The sequence below is a fragment of the Clarias gariepinus genome, chromosome 26 (assembly GCF_024256425.1).
Source record: "Clarias gariepinus isolate MV-2021 ecotype Netherlands chromosome 26, CGAR_prim_01v2, whole genome shotgun sequence".
In the NCBI taxonomy this organism is placed as follows: domain Eukaryota; kingdom Metazoa; phylum Chordata; class Actinopteri; order Siluriformes; family Clariidae; genus Clarias; species Clarias gariepinus.
Genome location: NC_071125.1, coordinates 7,284,590 through 7,311,565, shown reverse-complemented (window position 1 = coordinate 7,311,565; position 26,976 = coordinate 7,284,590). Strand labels below are relative to the sequence as shown.

Below are 26,976 nucleotides of genomic sequence, written 5' to 3'. Positions count from 1 at the left end.
CCAGTGCTGTCTTTAGCCTGGTTAAGTAATATCTTCGGCATCCGTTGGATTTTACCAGGCAGAACTTTGTAAAGTGTTTTAATAACCCCTTCTTAAAAGTTATACTTCACCAAACTTGTTAAGAATTTTTAAAAGGTCACTGTGGCCACGTCAGAGTTCAGGAATACTGCATATAAAACTAAAAATAAAAAGTAATTTAAAATAACCAGTTCATTTAATAGCACAGCGCTGTTGGTTAGAAGGTGTTGATCAAGTTCCTATAACAGCACTTCTGACAGTAGTCTCACTGAGGGTTAATTTTAATGAGCTTGTTTTAATATGTTGATTGGAAAAAAACGTACACAGGGACACATGGATCAACATGGACGCACAGTACATGTATTGTGATTATAGCTACGGTGAAGGTTTTTGTAAGGAGATATTGAGATATTTATTTTACATTTTAGGAAGGCTTTTACTGGAAGGTAATTAGCTTTGTAGTGGTAATCATACCAAAGCTTTGTGTTAAACCTCATCGCATTACACTAAACCTCCATGTATTCAGTATATACAGTAGATTCAGCATCATCTTCATCAAGGTCTTAAAAACTGTATTCACTAGTGTTCAAATACTACCTGTTGTGGCGAAAGGTAGCCGCTATGTATTTGACAAGCTGTATGATACAATCGTGCAATATACGGTGAATAAGTTGATATCCAGGTATACTTGCCAATTTGTAGTGCTCATGATAGGCTAGAAATTTGACATCACACAGTCTCGTAGAAATAATATATCTGTGCTCATAAATAAGTTTTTTTTCTAAGGTTTATGTTTTTGCTTCGAGCAAGCGTCTTTTTAGAGTTTGAGTTTGATCATGTTCAAAAACAAAACATTGTTTATTGATACTTAAATCTTATTCCAGCCACAGCAATTTTACATCTTACAACTCATTCAGACTAAACATGACCTTTTGTAATCTGAACAAGATGATATTTCCATCCAAGATGGAAAAATTCGCAAATTCTTTGCCTTAAACAATCTGGGTTGCTTTAGCCCCACAGCTGTCCCAGTGCTACGTTTTCTGGGTTTCAAACATATGGATTTTGTTTTCGAACTTCTCGCTATTCCAGCTTACCGGGCACAAAATATACAACTCAAAATTTACTTTTCTCCTTACTGTTTAGAAATGGACAGCTCATTGACCTTGTTTTTTGAGTTTATAAGCATATTTAGTATTTTAGATTTTTAAAATTGGTCTATCTTGTAAGCAAAGTCAGTAATTTATATAGACATGTAAATCATAACAAGCTAGGGCAATTAAATTAAATTTGATTCATATTTAGCAACACTTTTAACAATGGGATTGTCGCAAAACAGCTTTACAGAATAATTATTAAAAAAAAAAAAACGTAGAGCAACAGTGGCAAGAAAAAAAACTCCTTAAGAAACCTTGAGAGGAACCAGATTGAACATGGAACCCATCATCATTTAGTTGATATCAGATACTGTAGATATAGCAGGGATTGATTTGCAGTCATACTGTGTGTGAGGAGGCTGGAAGTTTAGTATAATAAAAAAAAGGTGTTTAAGCGAATATAAATTCCACTTTCATTATTGGAGGCTCATGTAAAAAACAGTTTGTGGGAATTTCAGTCCCAAACTTTTGAGCGACTGCAGTCATAAGACATAAGAGGAAAAACTGCCTGCATCAACCACGTCTTCATTTTTTTCTTTCATTCATTTCTTAACATTAATTTTTTAGCTTATATATTATAAGTATTTCTTTTTCATAGTTATACATGATTTCAGAAATTGCCTAAGGTCCATCCTATATAGCACTTAACTTTTATTAAATATCATTAGAAATGTAAATACTTTTAAACAGGATCATTTGGATCTGAACAGACCTTAGAGGAACTCTACACTGTGCTACTGTATGACTCCTACACACAGAGAGACAGAATCGTTTCTATAGTAATAAGGGCATTTTTAAAGTAAAAGACCATGTTCACTACATTGCCATCTATTTTATTTTTTGTCACATGACTATTGGAATAATTATAGACAGTCTGAGGCTAAGTGATTGTGCTCCAGATGTAGTATTGTGAATGCGAGAAAGAGGAACTCTGTCTGTCTGTGTGTGTGTTTGTGTGTGTGTGTGTGTGTGTGTGTGTGTGTGTATGTGTGTGTGTGTGTGAGAGAGAGAGAGAGAGAGAGAGAGAGAGAGAGAGAGAGGTGGTCCTGAAGGCAAGCTAAGCTTGCAGTAAACTGGATGATTTTAGACTTGGAGAATAGTTTCGTGCCTCAAGCTTTGGGAGATTCTAAGATGCTTGGAATTGGCTGCGACACACACACACACACACACACACACACACACACACACACACACACACACACACACGCACATACATATACACCCCTCCTTCGGTCCCATTATGCTCCCTCTCTTCTTTTTATTCATTGACACATATTTGATTGGCTGTGTCTTGCATTTCAGGAAGAGAAAAACGCAGACAGATAGCCAATAAGCCGGAAAGATATTCGCTCAAGGTCAGATAAAAGCTATTTAACGTCATTACAAACAGCGTTTGTCGAACAGAATCAGGACAAGAGTCGAGTCACTCTCCCGCATTTAGTGAAGAAATCACACATTATTGACAGATTGCTGATGTGCTCTTTACGTTAATCCTTTACTTCAGTGTCGATATCTAGTGTTGGCATGCCGCAAAGTATGTTATTTAGGTCAACACAAAGCTTTTCACTGACTGAATCAGCAAGCATCAAATAGGCTTCTTTTTTTTGCCCCCCCCCCCCAAAAAAAAGATGATTTCAAATCAATATACAGCATGCCGTCCATGTAGTTACCGCGAGTGCTAGAAAATAATGACTTGTGGGAACCTTAATGGGTGTTCCTTAAAAGATTGGCGGCAGCGGACACGCGGGCGATTCTGAATTTTATCGATTTCAAAAGAAAAAGTCAATTTAACAAAGTTGAAAAGAAAAAGCCAGGGGGAGGAGGGGAGCGAAGGAGGGGGAGAAAGCATTCTTTTTCACTCAAGCAGTAAACTAAGTACGGCGCAGCGCGGCAGAGATTTCTTCCCCCCCCAACACACACACACACACACACACACACTCCCTTCTCCCATTATCTCCCACCTCACATTTGCTCTTAGGCAAGCAGTTTAAAAAGCCAAAGCGATTGAGCCAGTGATCCAATTTGAAATGCAGAAATGATTAGAGCAGCTTGCCTCATTTCATATCGAAAAAATTCTCTGATTTATGACAGGGCAGCCGCCAAGATCTATCTCCAAAGGGAATTAGCGTGCAATTTCTTCTTGCATATTTCTGTTATTTAGCCTCCCAATAGCAGATGCTGGCATTGAGGAAAAAAAAAAAAAAAAAAACACACCAAGGAGGTATCTTTTCATTTTAGGCGATGAAACCACTGCCATTTTAAATGAGGGGAGAAAAAGGGAAAAAGGAATGACAGACTCGAGATGTGGCAATATTTCATAAACAGATAGCGATTTTGAAATACGGACCTTTTCTTTAGCATGTAAAAGAAGTAAATAAAAAAATGGGGAAGATAAATAAAAATCAGTGCTACTTTCGGCTGCTTTTTATTGTTTTAATATTCAACTCATGATTGCTTCTGTGTTACATTATATACTCTATGTAGAACTATATAACAGGACAGAGGCATTTCTTTTCTTTTCCTCTTTTAATTCCTTCCTTCCTGCTGTAAGTCATCCAAGCCGCAGGCCAGAGGAAGTATTAATATGCAGCGATAAGGAGAGCTAGAAGTAAATCTGCCTTAATGAAATTTCCAGTTGACCAGATGCAATTTGTTTCATCATAGAGGACAACTAATTGCACAGGGTGTTATCGAGGTGTGTGAGGGCGCTTAAGGTTGTAAACACACATCTTAGGACAGGTCCAGTCCCTAACACGGACATGCACACCTCTCCTCCAAACACTCACCTCACACACATGTTCAAGGAAAAGGCGAGGTTTCTCCTGAAACTGGGCCGGGTGCTTAAGGGTTTGTTCATTTTGTTTGTTTGTTTTGTTTGTTTTTTCCCCTTTCAGATTTGTTCAAATTTTTGAATGATGACCTAGGGGTTAATGTGTATTGCCCACACTATTGATGTTTAACATAAATTATTACATTGCGTTTTTTTAATAGTTACAGTAACTATTTTTTTTCTGAAAAAAGAAGGAATTTAAAACATTTAACAAGGCACGCTATTAATAAAAATAATAATGATTTATTAAAAGAAAAATTTAAACAGCTTATTTAACATCTGTTGATATCTTTCTGTGGTGTTTTGCTTTAATTTAAAAAATTTTTCTAGTTTGACATTCTTTGCTTTACATCGCTTCGATTTTGTTTTTGCGATTTGTTTGTTTGGCTTTGCCACACTGCTTTCTTGTGGTGTTTTGTTTTATTTGTTTTTCTTTGATTCATTTTATTCATTTTGTTCATTTTGTTTTTTGCTTGTTTTTATTTTGTTTTGTTTTACTTTGCCAAGTTTTGCTGTTTTGCTTTGTGTTAGTTATTTGTTTTGTTTTGCTTAAGTCCCTTTTTTTTTCGCACCCAACTTACTTTCTCACTCACTCAGCATTTATACCGCTTTAACTTGTACACACCGTCTTGAGGGGCCTGGAGTCTATCCCAGTAGACTTAGGGCGCGAGGCGGGGTACACCCTGGACAGGGTGCCAATCCATCACAGGGCACACACACATACATACACTCACTCGCACAGTTTGGGCAATTTGGAAATGATTATTAGCCTGCATGTTTTTGGACTGTGGGAGGAAACCAGAAAACCTGGAGGAAACCCACCAAGCACGGGGAGAACATGCAAACTCCATGGCGGGAAGCGAACCCAGAACCTGGAGGTGCAAGGCAGCAGTCCTAACCACTACACCACCGTGCCGCGTCAACTCAATTACTTTATTACAGTATTACAAAAAAAATTAATGAAACAAGTATAACCTTAACAGCCATGATGCATCATGTGTAGTGTGTTGCATCAGAATTTTTTTTTTAAACATTTTTTTCTTTCATTTTAAATTTATCAAATGTCTGTGTAACTTTGTACTGTTGCTAAATGGATTTTATTCATTTTAATTTCTGCGAAACAAAGTACAGCTTTAAAGGTTAATAAGAAACGCTGCTCTTTATAGTAAAATCTTTAATCATCCCATTTTAGACAATACCTCAATTATTGATTAACCAGGAGAGGAAAAAGCAATTTATCTCATTGTCTATTTCAAATCATTTTGTTCTTAACTAAAAAATTAGAAATGTATGAAGAACAAAAAGGGAGACAGAACATACTGGAAAGCAATATACTTCCCAGTCGTCTCCAGGATTGATTTCTGGCGACCCGGAGAGCACTATAAAGGGCTCCTGCGTGTCATGAAGGTCAGCAGTGCTATCATTAGCTCAGTAGAAGTCACGGACACCGAGAGCGTTACCGTTCCCTTTCTTCCCCTCACCTCCTTCAGCTGATCAGAGGATCACCGTATCAAGGGCGGATTAGCCGCGATTTGGGATTTGCGCAATCGGTTAATTTATTGCAGCGAAGGCAGGTCTCTTTCATCTACAGCAACATTTAATCAGAGTCGGGCACACAGGCTATTACAGGTTCTTCTGCTGCCATCAGCTCCATCACAATCCCCCCTGAAATTTCCAAATTATCTGGAACTGGCTTTGGCTTCACCATAAAAAAAAAAATAAAAAAAACATTAGAGCCTATTCCTGATAGGAGCTTTGCGCTTTTTCGCACCAGGCCAATTATAAATAGTGTGCTCCATGAACAAGATGGGGAGGGGGGAGAAGAGGAGAGGAGAAGAAGAAGAGAAGAGAAAAAAAAGGGAGGAAATAAAAAAAAAAAATCGGATGTGAAAGGGGAACTTTATCGGCAGCCCCGGCTCTCGCGTTCTGATCCAAATCCTAGCAGCTGAAAATTTATATTAGATCTTATCGTGCGGGCCTAAGTCGGGGAAAAATCAATAGAGGTTATCTTTTATGTCGCAGCGACTTGTGGAAATATTGATTTTCATTTTATGGCGAATTTGGAGCATCGGTTGGTAATCACTGGGCCGCTGACTTCACTGTTTCGCCCACTGTATCTCTTACACGGCAAGCAGCAACCGAGCCGAGATGAAAAACGAGAGAACATTGAGACGAGGGGGAGGAGAGAGGAGCTGAGAGGGGGGCAAAAACACACACACACACACACAGAGTGAAACTAGCTATGAAACTCACCACCACTACTGCAAGTGACTAAATCCTTCAAAACATTCTCTGTTAATACACATACTCAATAGACGTTCTTTTTGCTAATCTGTGGTGCAGATACATACAGGACTAGCTTAACACTGTTTATTATTTCTCCCGATCTGGTCATGTGCCAGTTCCCACCTACTCGCCAGCTCTCCCCTCGCGTACGAAAAGATATCCATGAGCGAACACCTGCTTCCTTTGAGGCACGTAAAGCCAGCCGTCCTCATACTGCATGACAAAAAAAGGCCTATCTGTCCTCTTCCACATACATGAGCTCACAGAGTGATTGCCTGATTGGTTCGAGCGAGAGAGAGAGAGAGAGAGAGAGAGAATGCCATCCTCTTGTATGAAGGGACAATTTTGTAAAGGGTAAACGTTCTACTATTGTACCATTCAGGAACTGCTATAAATGTTACTGACACTGAATGGATTTATTACATTGATGACATTAAAAATCAGTACAATTTTTACCCAGTAAATTAAATAAAACCATATTTCTATACAAACTAATTAAAAAATGGTTTACTGTCTTAAACCTACAGTATATTTTACTGTAAATCTTTGCAGGCCATGTCGTTTACTTTAGTTTAAAGTACGTTTCTGGTAGCTAGTTTGAAAAAAGGTAAAGATAACAACTGTGTATACAACCATCAAAGAGACACGTTAATAAAAGTTAGACATTGTTTTAGCTTTTGGATCATAGTGTTAAATGTTTAAATTGAATCACGTAACACTTCTCCCTTATCCTCTTTTAATTTTGAATTGTGGATTGGTCAGAAGGAGTTGATTTGTTTTCTAAAACAGCAGTCCTGGACATGCTGAAGGTGTAGATCAGATGTGCATTACCAGTCAAAAGTTTGAACACAACTTCTAGTTTTTTTTTTTTTTCATTAGATTTCAAAATGATGAAATAACTGGACTTATTTAATTAAGTATCAACGACTGGAATAATTCTTGCAAGAACAGTAGTGTCAAGTGTGTTTGCAAAACCCATCAAGCACCATGATGAAACTCATGAAGACCTTCTCAGAAAAGCCAAAACTTATCTCGTGCTGCAGAGGAGAAGTTAATTTAGAGTTACCAGCCTTAAAAATCTAATTAAGGATTTACAGACCACAAGTAGCAGATACATCTGAATATCAACTGTCCGAAGGAGATTATTGCATATTTTGGACACCTTCTGCATTGATGTAGAAAGAAATAAAAATCAGGAAAGACCATGGAATTAGAAGGTAGTGTATATGTTAATGTAGGTAGTGTATATGTTAATATAAATGTTGAAATGGTGATCTTATTGAAGTCTTTCAGTAAGCATTGTTTTTCACTTTTTTTAGCATGCATGGGACACACTGATTAACGCACTTGGCTTAAGAACATGCAATGCTAATAAAACCTTTCCACAATATACCGCAAAATACAGTCATAATAATGTAATGTGAGCAACGGTGTTACATTTTACATCATATCCCATCCCACTGAGGTGAAGCACCTGTTCCAAACAAGCGCTAGCAGAAGTAATGGTGTCTCATGAGAGACTGTCCTATGGAAATATGGCACCGGTGAGAGAGAGCGCCAAGCCGGTACACTACCCATTTTCTGTTAGCTAAACCATTTCAGTGGTGCTCTAATGAAGGAGAGCCTGAGGGTTGGCAAGTAATGGCCTAGAAAGCCTGACATTTTGCCTGCCAGTATTAGCAAGAGCTACTGTAACAGCAGTGCAGCTCAGTGATGATGTACTCCAGGCTCTCATTGCCCTTTGTATGGAGGGTGGAAATGCCATTTGGGAAAGAAAAAAAAAAATACAAATTGAATAAAAATCAAGTGGAGAATAAATACAACAGCCAGGCAGCCGCACTGGCCCCGTGTCCACATCAGGGCACATGGAGAGTAATGCCCCCTATTTCACTACTTTTGATTTAGAGAAATAACTTCAAGCTCGACCCAGGCGCCCGAGAAAGAAAAACGATATTGCGCATTCAGAATAACTCGCCGGTGCATTACGGCACCTAACCTCCGCCGCCCTTTGAAATGGAGACCGATTCTTTAAATTCTTCCCGGCCCGAGGAGCCGATAAGCAATTGGACAACGCGCCCAAAGTTCACCTCGGCTTTCTCTCCTCCGCCGAAAGCCATCTGCATTCTTCCCGTAATTTTCCCAGGCACCCGAGATCAGCGGCTAATCGGGAGAGATCTGACACCGGGATCACCGCGCAAAATATTTTCCCATAATTCTCAGTGCAAAAGCTAGTGCATCCTGCAAGGCCCTAAAAAGTCTCAGGAAGGAGTAAAATAAAGAAGAAGAAAAAAAGCTGTGAGCGCCACACGAGGGATCCTTGTTTTTTCCCTCTTTCGGCATTACAAAAAGCATTCATGTTTATAGCCGGATGCCAGATGAGCATATCATGCTCTTAATAATGTGCGTCCTAATCACCTCTGAAGTAAGTTAATGCCTTGTGTGTATGTGTGTGCGTCTGTGTGTGTGTGTTATCTCTTCTCCTACAGAAAAGCAAGTCCCCAGTCCCGGTGGTTTTGAGCTCAGGCCCCAGGTGGCTGCTGGATGTGACTTGGCAAGGAGCAGAAGACAACAAAAACAACTGCGTGGTGTACAGCAAAGGTAAGATCCTAGGTTTATCACTCCACCACACACACACACCTATCACTCGCTTTCTTTTTGTGTTCCATCTGCCATATTTGAAACACAGCACATAAAGGGTGCATGAGACAATAGTGATGTCGCCACCTTTTTTTTTTATGTATTTGTGTTCATATATTTGTCATGTGTTTGCAAAAGTGTTTAATGCGGATGCAACTGGTGTAACACTAACTAGTGTTAGAGTACATTTAGTCAGATGTTTTTGACTTCTGGTCAGCTACAGTATGCCATGTTAAGTTTTTTTGGTTAAGAACATGGTACTGTAGGAGCATCAGCTCAGGGAGGTAATACAGTATGTTTACAGTAGAAGCAGATTATACTGACAATATTCAATGCAACAGGCAGCTTTGTTTCCCCGGGACATGGTGGTTAGTGTAAAATCCATTACATAAGCAAATTACAGTTTCCACCAAAGCTGGCTTGACCACGGTGGAGAAACACTGGTATATAATTTAGGACAAGTCCACAGAGAGAGAGAGGGTGTTTTTGGGGAGCTGCAGCCAGACACAAAAGGGATGAGATACACTCAAGTAAGAACTTGATAAAAAAAAAGATAGGTAGAAATACATCATAGTGAATATCGTAAAAAAAAAATTGTTAATTAGTATACTGTAGGTGTGATTTAAAATAATTTCATTTCTAATTTTTAAAAATGAAGATTACTGACAGTCGACTAAGCGTTTCACGGCATGCCGTATTGTGTACAGTTGTAAAGGTTTAATCGAATCAAAATTGCCAAAATTTGTGATTGGCAACTATATTGTCAAAATGTCATAGGAACAATATTTTGGATGTGTTCCACAGCAGCATCTACTGTAATAGATTTTCCTAGATACTTAGCAATATGAAACACACGTCTTTTTATATAGTTTACAAATAAAAATTTTTTGTACCATACAGAACATGATTGAATAACAAAGGTTTTATGGACTTTTTTTTATTTTTATCATCCGTTCTGCTTGCATTACACGTTATCCAGCAGAAACATCTTAATATTTTCATTGCAGCACGGCAACACAACCTACCCATGCTGTCAAAGCATAACAAAGTTGCAGCGATGAGATCTGAGGCTCCCTGTTGACTCACGTTTACATTATAATAGCGAGCGGGAAACTCACATTTTATGTACTCCATTGTCTCAGATTGCGGCACATCGACACTACAATTTGTAAGATTTACGTGAAACCCAGCTAAGTAGTACTCTAAGTAGAGTAAATACGATGGTACGTGAATGCCGATGAGTTGTGAAGGGTAACTCACCTCAACTCGGTTTTGAACTGGGGTGAATTAAACTGGGATTTACAATTGGTGGATTTTCAGCCTCCTGGTTTTCACTCCACTGCAGTGGAAAAGAAATCTTCTTACTACTTTATGCTTTTTATCAGTGGAATCATTAAAGTTTTGGTAAGCTGTTAATAGCAATTATGCGTAATATTATATATATTTTTTGTCCAGAGATCGACTGTATGAAACAAAAAAAAGGGCTAACAACAGCATCCTAGAGCTAAAAGCTGTATAATTGTTGTTTCTATAAACCACAGTGGATGTTCCTGATGTATATACACCCAGTGCGGTTTATAGTGAATAATTTGTTACTCGTACTTACATCAGCTCAGAGGGCTTTTATGTGCATATAATGTGTGTTTGGAAATACACAAGCCGAGCCAAGCTAAAGAGTGGGTTATATAGCAAATGCCCCAGTAATGAATGTATCCCAGCATCCTGTGTGGCATCCTTCATTATAAATTGGTGAGAATGATTCCCCTTTGGGTTGCTTCAAGCAACCAGGACAGGCTTCGACCTATATATAGAACACTGCAGGCTAATAACTACAGCAAGAAGCAGCAATCCAGTCTGCTATTGGGTCATGCTGCATTTACAGCTAGTGTGTTAGACCTCGATTTTGAAAAACATAGTGTCTTGAGTGTCAAAGTTTTCCTTAATTTTGTCTAGAGCTTTTTTTTTTTTTGTGGCATCTCATATACGGTATATTTTTAGGTTCTGTCTGGTACTGTATGTTATCAAACGAGTATTTACTGTATCTCAGTTTGCAAGTGGTGTCATTTGTTTTACATTTGCCTCACAGTGAGGCTTCATCCAGGCAGCACTAAACCTCTCCACTTCATCGCCATAACTCATTATCCACCTGCAAGTGCCACAATACCCCATCTACACACTCCAGCGGTTTCTTTCTCCTCCCACACACTCCCCGCACTACTCTCATTAAACACAAGCAGCCCCTTTTTTCCCACAAGGAACACCACATATGAACATGCTAACATACCTAACAATGAGTAAAAGCTAATGGAGGTAAGGTAACGTCGGACATTTGGGTAATGTTTTATTACTTCCCGCTTGCTCGCATTTACTGTAGATACTTCTGAGCGAGGTCTTGCTTTGAGATGCAGACTGAAAACATTTACATTTAGGACACCTTTATCCAGAGTGACTTACATTTTATTCTCATTATACATCTAAGAGTTAAGGGCCATGCTCAAAGGCCAAACAGGGACAACTTGGCGGTTGTAAACCTGGGACCTTCCGAACCATAGTCCAATGCGTTAACCACTGAGCTACCCCTGATCACGTTATACAATTGAAAACATTGTTGAGCATTTTGTACTTTAAAATTATTGTCACCGTTTTATTTGTAGTTGAATTATAGTTTGTAATTTCACAGAAAATGTAAGTTAAGAACCCTATCAAAAATATTGTAAGAATAACATTTATAGTTGGATTTTATAAAAATTTAACAGGAAGTAAATTATAAAAGGCTGCTTGTGTTTTTTTTACTTTTTTTTTTTTACTTTTTTTAAATAGTGTATTTCAGTTTGTAGTTGAATTTTACAGTATAGACTTCAACAAGAAGTAAGTCATAAAACTGTAAGGTACTGTGCATACTTTTTAGGAACTTAATCAAAATATTGTTTAAATTCAAGTTGTAGAATTTCAAAAAGAAAAAGAGAAATGTTAGCTTAGGGTAATATTTTTTTTGTTTGTTTGTTTGCTTTTTAAACGCAAACCTTTCAAAATATTGTAAGAATTCTGTAAGAATTGTGGTTACATTTCATAGAATTTCACAAAAAAAAGTAAGTTAGATGAATATATAATCCTTAAGGTTTTAAGAACATGATAAAAATATTGTGCAAATTTAATTAGTAGTTGGATTTTATAGAATGTCATAGGAGTTCATTCAGAAACAAGGAAGGATATAAAACAGTAACTCCATGTCTTTTTCAAATTGTTGTGTTTTGTGGACTTAGTTTATTTTAAACAGCGGGTCTCCATCTCATTTTATTCCTTGAATGTGAGTTATTTGTAATCATATCAATAAATGTTTTTTTTTTCTGGTAAAAACATGGTAAATATTTACAACACATGCCAGATCTCCACCTGTAAACTTTTATTAAAAAGCTGCATACTTGATTAAAAAGTTTTATGCAGCCACTACAAGCCACGTCAAACTAAAGCACAGAAGGGAAAAAAAGCTCCTGAAAAAGCAGGCATGTTTTTTAATTGTTTTTGGCCTGAACCTCCACTTTGAGCGTCATGGTGGCGAAGTGTGAGGAGGTGCCTTGGTTATTATCTGCTATCTGCAAAGCCAGGCAAACTGTGAGTGCGTAATAACCAAACAACAGAACACAATGTCAAAAATTCATTATCAGTGTATTAAAACTTAGTCGTACCCTGAAGGGGTCCCCGTCGCAGTGCAGAGCGCCGCCGTAATTATGTTTAATTAAAACACAACAGAGATCAACAGAATCGTTTTCATTAGGAAATTATTAATGATTCTGTCGCAACAATAATTGATTGCGCTGAGCCAGGCGGTAAGTGTGCGCGGTCAGGGTCGGTGTGACTGGAGGAGAGGGAGCGAGAAGGAAGAGGAGGAGGGGGAGAAGATTGAGAGAGAGAGAGAGAGAGAGAGAGAGAGGTGATGTGTTTAAGAACTGACTGTCAGATTTGGAAATGGCAACCTGATACTTATATTGTCTCAGTAAATACATTATGGAACAGTTATCTTCATCTTTTTAAACTATCCATACGTAGTCGTCTTATTAGAAGCTTATTATGCAGTGTCCATGTGCATATGGTCAAAACTTCGTCTCAGGGGGGAAAAAAAGACATTTGAAAAGAGAACTGAAAGTCAGGAATAAGACATAACCTTATTCTAGACACATTTTTTCTGGAATAACAGCACGTTCTGGAGGGTTTAATTCTTCTGACAACGCAGAAAAACATTTTTTTATTACATAAAGAATACCGTAAAAATATAGCATTTTATCTGTTGTACAGTAGTTACATTTACTGTCCAAGAAACAAGTAGAAACAAGTTCCTGTTACCTACTATCACTAGATACTATCAGGTCTTTTCCGAAGCCTTGATTTTCTTATTTATCTGATTTTGTAAGACATACTGTAGGTCTGTGTAACAAAACACTGACACTGGAGACTCCTTCCATAAAAAAAAAATCCAAATAAAACGACTTCTCGCATAAACGCATCGATCATCATCCACATCAACAATTATATGTTAATAGGTTATTAAAGTCGTACATATGCATAGAAGCAACAGTGTATTAGCATTTGAACAATTACGTTAATATATTAGTTTTTTTCACGTTGTGCATATCTAGGTTTTTTTGTAATACATGTACCACAACAAAGTTTAAACTGTTCTGTAAAACAGACTTTATTTCACTGTCTAAGAGTAGAAAATCTGTTCATGTCACAATGAATAGATCAGTGCAATTTTTCATTAAATGTGAAAAATCTGCTTCCTTAATAAATTGGGATGGACAATTTGTTGACGTTAAAGTATGAGAAGTGTGGACGTGGCTTTTCAAAGCAGTGATTCATTTTGCTCAGGTTTGTGCAGCAGTGTATATATATACCTTTAATATATCTTTATCTATATGTGTGTGCGGGTGATTGTGTTTGTACACCATCTCTGCTGTTGACATTAACAATATTGAGGTAACATTGATTATTAATTATGTACCGGTAAACATTTATGCCTGTGGGGACCAAAGGCTAGCCTCTCTGGTCCGATCTTTCAGAAAAGCCAATGCAGCACAAACCGCCACAAAAGGCACTTTAATGCACACCGAGTGCACAACAGCCCACCGCAACACACAGGGGCCTGGCTACATGCATTACATACACTACCATAGTCCAACCTAGCCGATGTACTTTTTTAACTTGTAGATTTTTTGCTCAGACCTGACTTATGCACATGGTTTTAACAGTTTGCTGTGGAAACTGGAATTGGTTTTAGATCTGTCTAGCACATTATTAAAACCTCTAAAGAAAAATTTTGGTCTAAAAAATCATGAATGGAGATCACTTATGTGCTTAGTAAAGGTGCATAATAAAAAACTTGTTTATTAGTGAAAGTAAGAACATTTTCACATGCACAATGTGGTAAGAACTCACAGAATTGGGGCTAAACAGCAGTGTGTCAATAAGAAAACCACTTATTAGTGAGGTTAATCAGGAAAAAAAATAAAATAATAAAAATTAGCTAGGGAGGATATCCGCGTGGCGCAGTGGTAAAGTGCTCGCCCTATCATCCGAAGATAGCGAGTTTGATCCCCGGTTGATGGTGTAACCTCTTACAGTCGAAAGAGCTGTGAGAGAGCTGATTGGCCGAGCTCTCTCACAGGGGAAGGATGAGAGGTACTTTGTGCTCCCACATTAATGATGGCTCTACAGCCAATCAGGGACGTCTGTGAGCTCACGCAAGCGAAAGAAGCGTTCCAACGGTGCGTGAGCGAGCAGTTCGAAAAGGGTCGGAGGATACACGTGATAGTCTGCGGCCCTCCCAACTGAGTGGTAGTAGAAGCTTAATGTGGGAGCCCCCTAGTGACTGGGAGGAATTGGACACGAGAAAATCGGGAAAAATGTTTAAAAATTTAATAAATTTGCTAGGGAGCATAAAGATTAGATTTTAGAGCAATGGAAAAGGCGGTCAAAGAAATGTTGAAGTGTGCAAGATTATTATTATTTTTTTTTTATATTCAAGTTTCACTTATGTTAGGAGTTCTTCAAAATAAAGTGGAGCTGCCGTAATGTGTATCTTACAAATAACAAAATGTACTGTAATACCGCTGCAATAATGTGTGAGGCATTAAATTTGATATTTTGTTTTAGGGGAAGTTAAAAAAATTATGTGGCAATTACCAATGTAAAGATGTGCTTATGTGGTTATTTGCACTTATTTTTATATACAAACAAAAATGTGTTTTTTTTGTTCCCCCCTTACTATCTTTCTGAGTCGCCCATTCTTAATGCTATAAAGACTTAAAGGGATAGTAAAAGGAGAGAGAGAGAGAGAGAGAGAGTGAGGGAGTAGCGTGTAAAGATCAAGCAGGGTCCTGCTGCTGCCATTAATTATGATCCTATTGTGCAGCACAGGGGCTAATAAGAGTGATGTAAAGCACCCCAGCGGCATCCTAATCAGCCCTGTGAAGTACCTGCAACCTGAAGTGCCACAGCTTTGTGCGCGTGTGTGTAATGTGTAGTGTGTGCGTATACGTCTAGCGTGTGTGGAGTCCATCGTCTAACGGCCTGCGTGGGCACGATGATTTAACCCAGCATAATTATATAATCGATGGTGAGAAATGCTTGTGTATCGATTGGCACGCTCTGTGTCAATGTGGGAGCAGGAGCTTTTAACAGAAAGCACACACACACACACACGCATACAGACATCCACCCCCATACACACGCTCTGGTAATGGCCAGTAGATCAGCAAACTGAAAAAATATATATCAGCCCTTCCCCTAAGCCTTCAAGGTTGCATTAGGGCTTATATAAGATCTCGGCTTTCCATTTGCGGACGCCCTAATCATTACATTTTAATTCCGCTTTGTGCATGACAGTATCTCCTTAACATTTTGTAATTTTTCACACTTCAGTTCCACATGCAATTGTGTGTTTAAAGAGTGAAGATAGAGACTCTAAATCAGGAAAAATCCGCCCACGTTCTCCTTCTGTGACTTTTTTTATTTTTTTTAAGTGCATTATGGCGGTTATCTCCCAGCATATTTGGAGATCAGGATAAGTGGATTTAGGATCTTTTTTTTTTTTTGCTTTAGACTGGTCGATTTTCACTCCACACGACACCCTCAATAGAGAATTTCTAATATATAATTAATCTGCAAAAGCTAATGTGATTATATGCTGTTTTGCTAGTGCTTAGAGACCAGTGTGTATTTAGAGTATAAAAAATTGATTAAATGTGGAGGTTTGGTGTTAGAAATGCGATGGAAGGGCTGACAGGTACGTAAGCTTTCCTTGTTCATTTCGTAAAAGCAGAAAGTCTTTACATTTTATCTGATTTTTTTGTTCCAATTAACTTAAAGTAAAGACCATTTATGTGTGAAGATGCATGTTTTTACAATAAAATATGTGAATCATGTCATTAAAATGCTTAAAGATATCAACATATACAGTACAGTACCAGTCAAAGGTTTGAACACACCTTCTTCTTATTTCATGGCCTTTCATGATTTTTATGTCTTTCTACACTATAAATATGCAAAATCCAAAGTACACAATAATCTTCTTTTAACAGTTGATATAGAGATGTTTCTACTACTTATGCTTTTATGACGGCTCTTATCTGAGGTGCTGTTTAATAATTGGTGATTTTCGAGGCTGGTTTTTGAACGTCTCCTCTGCAGCAGAGGTAAGTTTTGGTCTCGCTTTCCTTGGATGGTTTTCATAAGAGCCAGTTTCATCATGATGGTGTTTGATGGGTTGTGCAAATGATTTGCACAATACTGTTCTCGCAAGAACTGTTCCAGAAGGCCTTTGTGTCTTTAAATAACAACTGAATAATAACTTCAGGTTGTTGTTGATGTTACTTAATTCCATAACTCCATATGTTTTATGTCATAGTTTTGAAATGTCCAGAATTGTATAATAAATCACTAAAAAATAAATAAAAATAAAAAAAGGTTGCGTTCAAACTTTTGACTGGTACTGTATAATATATAAAAATTTCTAAAGTCAACAAAACTTCTTTTAAGAATTTTTTCGCAAAAGGTATGCACTTCAATCAAAATCAGTACATCGACAGTCTAAGCACATGTTCATTGGAAATACTTCTGTAAATACAAATTTCCTGTCCACTTTGTCCTTAAAACTGCTGAAACAAGGACAAGCAATATTTTCATGTCCTGTATTTACATATGAATCCTCATAGGCTCTTGTGTATTATGATGCAATAACTCTTGAGTGTTGCATGCTGTTTCTAAATGTCAGGGAAAAGAAATCCCACAAATACAAATACAAATACAAACGTTATGTGAATGAAATCAGAAGAAAAGCTATGGACCTTTAACCTTGGATTCAGGCTCTTTAATTACTGTACGAGTCGATGAGATTTTTCTCAGTGATGATCAATGAGCACTTTGCCTTACTGATGTGTGAAGTATCAAGCTTTACCCAGTTTATTTTGCATTCTAGAATGAACTGTAGAAAAAATATAGGATGTCATCCTTCACATTGGTTATTGTGTTTGACTCTGGTACGATGCATCAGTCAGAATAATGTCTTTAGTTGTAGTGCATATACAGTATGAAATAGGACGACATGCAACACCACATTAAGCCTGGATTTGTGTCCTAACAGCAGCTGTGATTGTGGTTTCGGGACACTCTATGAGAGAGAGAAAGAAAAAGAGAAAGACACACACTTGTGACCTCTCCAAGGAGGTGTGACGGGACACGGAGTGCAGCCTCGCTGTAGGTACACGAAACAGGATGACAGAGTGTGTCTGCTTGCCTAGACAGCGCCATCCATCCTCGTATGTGTGTGCGCACTTCTTCTCGGTAGAAGGATGTAATAGTATCTTTATGCTAACGCTTTTCCATCCTTTTCACTTCCTGCAGTTCTCACAAGTAAGTTGTCGTTCAAGCTAGGGAAGTAACAGGCAGAACATGAGGTCACATGCTGTCTCGTGAAACTGTATTGGGGCGATGTGTGGAGGGTGGAACCGTCACACTATAGTGTGCGTTATATTGTATGAGAGAGAGAGAGAGATGACGGTGGCACCATCTGTCCAGTCTCTGTGTACAGAGCCATAGCTTGGCTGTAATGCTCTCATAAAGTTTACATGCCAGAGGTCACCATGGCTTATTGAGGATCATGAAAATTTACATTAGATGAAGTCATGCGGCTATTGACAAGCCTAAGCCACACTGAAAGGCATGACAATTTAATGGGTTTTCATTTTAGGGCCCTCTGCTGCCTGAAAGACGAATTGCAGACATAAATGCAATTAAAAACGTTGGCACATCTCTGCCCGTTTAATTAAACAACGTATGTGTGTTGAGATATGTGCTTCAAAAAAAAAAGGCTTTCCTTTGCATTACTGGACAATCTTACTTGGACACTGTAGATTTGCACCTGCTGCTATAATCTTAAAGACTGATTATTATCCCGTTCATATCCTAGGACTTTTTATTCACAATCCGCACATAAAAGTAGTCCTGTTTTGTTTGCGCTTCTCCACCCTGTATATACTGTAATGATTTATAGTCTCACCATCTGGTGTCCCCCAGAAGAGGATGACATCCATTTCGAGTCTGATTCCGCTCAAGGGTCTTCCTCAGGGAGTTTCTTCCTTTCCACTGTCGCCTCTGGCTTGCTTATTAGGGATCTAAATGAGTGCTGTACATATGAAATGAAATGGATTTGAAGCTGTGGAGCCGAGCAGCACTGGTTGGGCTAGCGGAGGATGGAGCTTATTTTTAGACAGAAGGTTGAAATGAAGAAAGTATTCAAGTCCTTAGTGTGGAAATCCTGCAAGTAGCAAATTTTCAAATCTATCTTAGAAATTATTATTATTATTATTATTATTATTATTACTATTATTATTATTAATAATAATAATTATAATAATAATAATATTGCAGTTGTAGCTATAGGATTAAAAATGATGAACTGCATAACAAATTTTTTATTTATTTATTTATTTATTTATGAAACATCAGAATTATGACTCTTTTGTCTCAAAGTAAGATCTAACACTACACTTTATTGAAATTCTTCACACTTTAAAAATCCCAGGAGAGCTTAACCTTTTCATGCGTCAAAATAATTCCATATTATTTATTCATTATATATATATATATATATTTTTTTTATTAATTTTATTTATTTATTTTTTTGCTATATTCATGATTACTTAAAATAGCTTATATAAACCTTGATTTTTTTACTCGCTCATATAAAAAATTTACGGATTGTCCTAGTGTTGGACAAACATGAGTTTTTAGGTTTTTTTTTTTTTGTTTGTTTTTTTTTGTTGCTGTTTTTTAACAACATTATACTTACAAAACAGATTTGTTAGACTGTTTAAGTCTGAAATATTTAATGCTGATAATGCAAAATTATTATTATTTTTAAAAAATATGTTCTTCGTACAAAATATAGCAATATTTCTGATGACTACAAGCATCTTAAGACTAATGATGAAATATAGCACAATGTACAGCATTATTTTTATAAAAGCGAGGACAGATATAAATAAGACATGAAAAGAAATAAGGAAATAGCATTGTGAATATCAAATATTCCAACAAGCAGTTTGAAGGATATTTAGTACAGTAAGCCGTTTGGATCAGGTTTACAGCTTATATTCGACTAAAAAACACACTTACTGTATAATTGTGCACACTATGCATTAATGGGTTAAAGTAAAAATCTAATTGCATATCTTGCTTGCTGTGTGTTTCTTACAGAAGGTTATAAACCTTCAATATTTAGCTCAACATTTTACAAATACCAAGAAATCATTGGATTTATCAGGGCTATACAGATGGTATTCTGTAAGCCATGCTTAAAACTGGACTGTGAGTGTGCATTAGGGAAGACTGCGACCGCCGCATACACGCTGTGATGTTGCTAATTAGGGATTTAGACTTAAATACGCTAATTCAATACATGCATAACATATAAATGATCACATAGGGGTCCTGACTCCAGTCTCTCTGCAAAACACACCATTGTTGCTTTCTCTACTCGTCAATTAGCCGTGCTTTTGTTCGCTGCAGCGTTTTTGGGTTTGTGACATGATTCGTGCATGTACAATACGTATCTGTGAGGGCTTGTCCACTCTTTAGGGCTCAGGATGATTGAAACCCGGTTGAGAAGACAAAAAAAATAGATGACGACAAATCAAACCACTGCAAAGCACTCTCAAGGTTTTCAGCTAAAACCTATTCAGTGTAGAGAGAGACACAGAGTGTGTGTGAGAGAGAAAGAGAGAGAGAGAGTAGTGAAAAATATATATACACTCTATCCTGTCAGAGGGCTTTTGGCTTATCTTGAGTGACTGTCAGGGCTGGAAATATCAGGGAACAGACAGAAATATATAAAATTAATAAGCTGCTGGGTGTTGTCGGGAGTTATGATGCTTCCATAAATCCTGGTTTGATCAGAGCGGACAAGGCTTAAATCCGGCGCTCGCGAACGCGCAACAGCAAGTGTTTTTGGCCCTGGATTTTTCTTCACCCAACGAGATAGAAGCCCTTAGCTGGCAAAATAAGATTTATCATCCAGCCGCTTTCCTTTCATGACTGACAAATCGGAGAAAGCTGGGAGCGACTTGGCAGCCGTCGCTACCTTTAATGGAAGGGCAACGGCTCAACAAGGTGAAACCAGGGCCAAACGAAGAGGGGGAAAATATGCAGGGGAAAATAAGGGGGGAAAAGAAATCTTCGTTCGTGAATTATCAGTTCTTCCTGTCTGAGAAGAGGTCATGCTTTTTTTAGTGTCTGTGTTTGTTTCTGAGACTAAAAAGGTGGACGATCTCCAAGTAATATTTCATATTATACAGTATCTCACGTATTCGGTAGTAATATGCACACCCGAAACCTTTATCATCTCCTCTGGTCTCGATTCGAGAGGGATTTTTTACCCGGATATAGGGCATCCCCTGTGCTCGGGCTGGTGTGTGATGTGTGATGTGATCATGTGTGTATGTGTGTGTCGTCACTTTCGCATACAGTAGATGCACTTCCGTCAGCACGCCAAGCACATCAAAGGAGGTGCAGTTGTCAGCGGAAATAAAGAATAATGACAACATCGTCACAATAGTGTTGTTCACCGGACCACATCAAGGCGACGTAATTCCAATTTCAGAGTCGCTTTGAGAAAGGGCCGTGCTAGCACAAATAGACTCGGTAAAAAATAGCACACGGCAACGTGAACCTATTGACTGCAGCGTGCAAAATAATAATGCAAAACATTTATTTCATTGATGCGCTCCAAAAGCCACACCGATGCCTGTGTGATAGACGTGAATAGCAGAGCAGGACCTTAAAACTAGCGGGGAAAATGCAGCAAACCAGTCTTTAATTGCAGTTCTGAGTACAGGAAAGCAGTAGTGGAAGGCTGGCCGAACACTTCTTGTAAAACGCCTTCGCTTTCTACGATGTAATTGAATTAGAGGCTTGACGCCTGAAACGCTGGTTTCGATGGTAAGCCGAAGTTGGGCCTGTTACGTGTTATATTCACTGATGGATTTCTCATAGCTGAGCTATTTCAGCACCTCAGAAGGCCCGGGTGTGTGTTCGCCTGTGGCTCTTCCGCCATGAATTATTCAAAGAGGGACCAGCTTCACAAAGTGGTCATGAAGGAGGCCAATTCTGCTCTCTGGGAAACAGATTAACGGCGATTTTCTGCCAAGAGAGGCTGCAAAGTTGAAGGGGCACCGACATCGGAAAAGCTTTAATGTACTGCTAGTTTTTTAAGACACGTTTTTTTTTTTTTTTTTAATATAGCCATATGTCATGCAAACATCCTGCCTGCTGTTTAAGTTGAAACTTACAGACCTCTGTGACTTTAAAATGGAACTCCAACACTGAAACTCTGGTGCCTCTATATCACGAGGCTCAGATATTTTCCTGACTGTTGTTTTTAAATTTAAATAAATACATTTTAATGTCGCATTTGGAGCTGTATGCTGACATTTCTGTTTTAAATGCATAAATACTTAATAATCACTGAAGGTCAGGGATTGTATGAATGATGCAGTTTAATAAAATAAGTCAATGTTGTGCACCTATTGACCACGCCTACTTTGTTAGAATGAATACCAGTGACCACGCCTACTTTGTTAGAATGAATACCAGGGACCACGCCTACTTTATAAGAATGTAGAACATAGGACACCTCTCCTTTTTTACAAAGAATAAGAAGCCACACCTACTGTAGAACAGAGGCCACACCTACGTTATTAGTATATAGAACAGAGACCACACCTATTTTATTAGAATGTAGAACAGAGGCCACGCCTACTTTATTAGAATGTAGAACAGAGGCCACGCCTACTTTAATAGAATGTAGAACAGAGGCCACGCCTACTTTCTTAGAATATTGAACAGAGGCCACACCTCCTTAGGAAACATTAGATTGTATCCTGTGTAGGTACACAGTTATTACATAAACACTCGCTGTGTGGTTTAGTAACATGAAGTTTGAGACATGGACATGGAGCTTTCGCACCAGCAAGCCATTAGTTTTCTATTTAAAGTATGTATTACACAACTACACTGAGGTTATCAGTGATGGTAAAACAGGCCTGGATCTATCTGTGTGCGTGTGTGTGTGCGTATGTGTGTGTGTGTGTGTGTGTGTGTGTGTGTGTGTGTGTGTGTGTGTGTGTGTGTGTGTGTGTGTGTGTACGCATGCACAACCTAACCTTCACCCGGCCAGTATCAGTGTGGGTAGATCTGAGCTTGCTGACCCATCCCAGGCCGTACAGGAGAGGAAACGCTCTAGACATGAAGAAGTGTTGGGTTTTTGCCCAGCCTGGGACTACACTGTGTGTGTATGTGTGTATGTGTGTGTGTGTGTGTGTGTGTGTGTGTGTGTGTGTGTGTGTGTGTGTGTGTGTGTGTGTGTGTGTGTGTGTGTGTGTGCAAGCTTTATACTATCACAGAGTGTGTCATGGAACGCCTACTGGTTATGCAGGTTCAAAGCTGCATTCCAGAAGAGGACCAACCATACACACACACACACATATACATACAAACACTTGCACATTTGCACACACACACACGCACACTCGCAGATTTGCACACACACTCTCTCCCTCTCTCTCTCTCTCGATAAGAATGACATGCTGAAGTGGGGAGCCCGCTGTCGAGTTCGGCGAGATCATCTGCTTCTTTCGATCCAAAAATAACAGGCCTGACTTCATTTTAAAGATTAAGAGTGTGTTTAAAACACTTATCTCTCTGGCTTGCGAAGGCAGTTAGACCTGAATTAGATAAAGCACATTATAGATTATAATAATACTATTAATTGTGCTATTTCTCAGTGTCATCAATTCAGACTCTTTTTTTTTCTCTCTTTTTTTTTTCTTTCTTTCATCTTATCTCCATTTTCGGCGGTGTCAGCACCAAAGGGGCGAGGCTGTAAGTGGATTTTATCCATTAAATCAGGATGAATGAATGAGAAACGGATATTATTGCACAGTTATAAATGTGGTAGGTTTTCTTTAACGTTTGGGAACCACACGCATTCATGCAAGTTACTGTATGTAGTTTTTAAACAGTAAGTCTTAAACAGTATAATGTCTCACAATAGTGTGACTGATTATAGTCTAAAGAACTCTTAAAACTAAATGAAGTGAAACTTAGTTCAACTGAACACAACTCATTAAGTTTAATATTCAGGATTATTTTAAATATATGACTTTTTTTATGTATATTTCATTCATTTTGAAATCAAAGACCAGGTTATGCCTAAATTAACAGGGCATATATACAGTACTGTGCAAAAGTCTTAGGCACCATATTATATGCTGTACCAGTTTTGTTATATATGTTTATCATGTCTGCATAATTATGTACAAAATCATTCAGTATTTCCATATATAACTTAAAAATTCATAAACAAAAAACATTACAGGAGAATATATGCATGGCAATAAAGAGCAATAAGGAGTAATAAAATAAACAGTCAATATTTAGAGTGAAAACTCATTGCTTAAAATCAGGAGTTTTAGACACAGATTTGTGCAGTTTTATAAGAAAACAGCTGTTAGGTTTTACTGAGTTTGCTGGAGAATATGAGTTCTTCTGGTAACTTTGTCACACTCGCTCTTCTCTATTTTAATATTTTCTTCAGTCATGCATATATTCTCTTGTAATGTTATTTATTTATTAATTTTTAAGTTCTATATGGAAATACTGAAAGATTCTGTACATAATTATGCAGAAATTATAAACATATAGTTATGTGTGTATTTATATAACAAAATTGGTACCGCATGTAATATGGTGGCCTAAGACTTTTGCACAGTACTGTATTTTTTTTTTTTTTACTGCAAATGTGTCAGTTTTGCTCATAATTAAGATTTTACAGTGCGTTTAAATCATGTTTGAGTTCATATTTGAGAAGCTTTAATCTCGTAACTATGATCACTCCCATAAGACAGATATTAGTATTGTCCTGTTTCACCTGATTAAGGCTTAAGCCCACACTCCCCACACAGGAGACCATTTGATTATATTTACCTTGAATTGCCAAAGGGGCCGCTCTCTACCTATTAGCCGGCATTAGCCAGTAAGTACAGGCAGGCCGCTTGTGTTTACACACAGCAATCCAGCAATCCATCCTCACGGACTATCTCTCAACTTTTTTTTTTATTTTATTTTCCCAAAAGATGTCCTGCTTTGTCACTTAGAAAGTCCAAACCCTCGAAGAGAAGACGTGAAGCCCCTTCGACGTGAATCGTCTCTCTGTGAAGTGGCGTCATCAAGCTTGAAGAATTTCTGTTTAATGTACTGTAATGTGGAATTCAGCAGGGACGCGTTTAATTGAGTTTTTACACGAACCAGTTGGGAGTAGCGCTGGAAGCTAGGTGATGTCGAGGTTTTTAATCTCTGCTGCGCCACGGAGAGGCTTGTTGACGGAGTGGTTCTTTCTCTTTTGTGCAGGGAGGGGGAGAGGATAGGACTGAGAGAGAGAGACGAAGAAGAAGAAGAAGCGATACACGCGTGGATAAAACCAATTGGCAACCCTCAAAGGGAGTGGGGTTGATAAGGCAAATCCTGCACTTGTAGGGAAATAAAAGAATCCGACTGTTCATTAAAGGGAGAAACAAAACAGGCGATTGAGAAGGCAAGCAGGCCGCCTGGTGGACGAGAGAGAGAGAGAGAGAGAGAGAGAGAGAAGCATCCTGTCAGAGCGAAAGATCGCACAAAAATCAAGAGAATTAATAAGATGGCGTCCAATAGGGATTCTATTCATGTCCTTAACGAAATTAGGAACGATGCCCCACAATTATCTTACAGAAGGGAACGGCGTTAGCTTACACACACTTCTAATTATGAGAGATAACCCCAGTTTGGAGGTTTCGCTTTCATCTCTACACTCCATCCTCCACACTTACTGAGCAGAGCTGGCACTGAGGATGAACTCGAAGCCTCTTCTCTACACACTGATTATTCTATTCCCGCGTCCTCTTACATGGATGGTGTAGAACTTACAGTCCCAGTCTTTTACTTTTGGTTTATTTTATATAAATTTTATACAGCGAAGCTGTGTTTACAATTCTTGAATCTGATTTGTCCAAAGGTGTTGATTCATTTGCTGTAACAGTAATACCTCGAACAGTAAATGAAGTGCTTAATACGTGATTAAAGGGAAGCTTTGCATTAGTGCTTGAATGTTATTTAACAAAGCAAGCAGATAGAACAAAAAGTTCTTTTTTTTATTTATGGTTGAATTTAGAGTACATACTGTATGTTTTTATTTAAGGTGGTTAAGGTGGTGCTACAAGTGGTGTGCTCTGAACTATTCACACATTGACAGGTAGGAGTGAATTATTAGCTAAGCTAAAAACAAAACAAAACAAAAAAATTATTTATATAAAAACTTTTTTAAAAATCGCGACACAAACCGAATCACCACCTACTGTAGGCATCGTCATAATATCGTATCAGGTGGTCTCTCGTGATTCCCATTCCTGATAATTATTGATTTGGCAATATTTGTGGCGATATAAGAGACTGTATAACTATATAATTTTAAAAGGTGTCTCCAGGCTCAGGCTAAGCGCATTGTAACGTCTTTTTTTAAATTAATTAATTAACGAACTAGTTGTTTATTTTTTATTATTTTAAAGCTGGAGAGAAAGGATATAATAGCTATAACTAAAACGATAATTACTAACATAACGTTTCACAATTCCTGTGGTATAAAATAAATATTGCACTGCAGGAACTGCTTCGTGTTATACCATATTATTGATTATTTTCCCCCACGTTATTGAATTTTAGATCTTACAAAGAAGTTTCATGGTTACAGTACAGATTTAGGTCATGGTGGTGCAGTGAAAGGGAATTAAAGTATTTAAAGGCTTTGTGCAAAGTTTTCTTTGGACAAAAATGCTTGTAGAAAGAAAAACAGCTCCAAGTAGCAGAATGGTTTGTTTGCTGATCAGTGCTTAATCAATTGTTTTGATCAATGATAATGATAACTTTTTTTTGTTTAGTTTGGACACCAAGTGAAATTCTGCAATTATTAATTTCCCAATCAGCAAGCAAGTTACAAATGATGGATTGTAAATTGTCTCAGTCTTTGTGTTAAACATCGTCCACTTGACAGCTGTAATGTTGCAGTGATACAGTTAGCAAAGGATTTTTAACTGAAGGATGCAGCAACGAAACAAAGTCGATTTCTGTTGGAGTCGTGTGTGTTTCAAAGCCGGTCCACCTCTGGCCAGGGCACAGGACCCGCTCACACAAACACAGCCTCATTAATGAAGTTCAGGATCCCTTAGAGTTAAGGTGATACCCTGAAATAAAGCCCAAATGAAAGGCCGCTCGGAGGAGCAGAGGGAAAAACGAAAGCGACAAGGGAGCAGGGGTGAGGAAGAGGAGGAGGAGGACGAGGAGGAGAAGGAGGGGTGCAGAACGAATAACAACCCGTCTCTGAGTGTTGCGATTGGCCACGTTAGACCTTCTAACGTTTTTTTTTCTCGCACTGAAAATACAGTCATTCATCAAGACATCAATAAAAAT

At 38.1% G+C, this 26,976-nt stretch overlaps 1 protein-coding gene across 1 annotated transcript in view; it reads left to right on the top strand.

Annotated features, from left to right (window-relative positions):
* Window positions 1-26,976, top strand: part of zfpm2a (zinc finger protein, FOG family member 2a) — a 160,727-nt gene that overhangs the window by 103,324 nt on the left and 30,427 nt on the right. Inside the window, exon 5 of the mRNA XM_053488358.1 lies at window positions 8,778-8,889. Coding sequence (XP_053344333.1) covers window positions 8,778-8,889 — 112 coding nt within the window. The remainder of the gene's footprint in view (window positions 1-8,777; window positions 8,890-26,976) is intronic.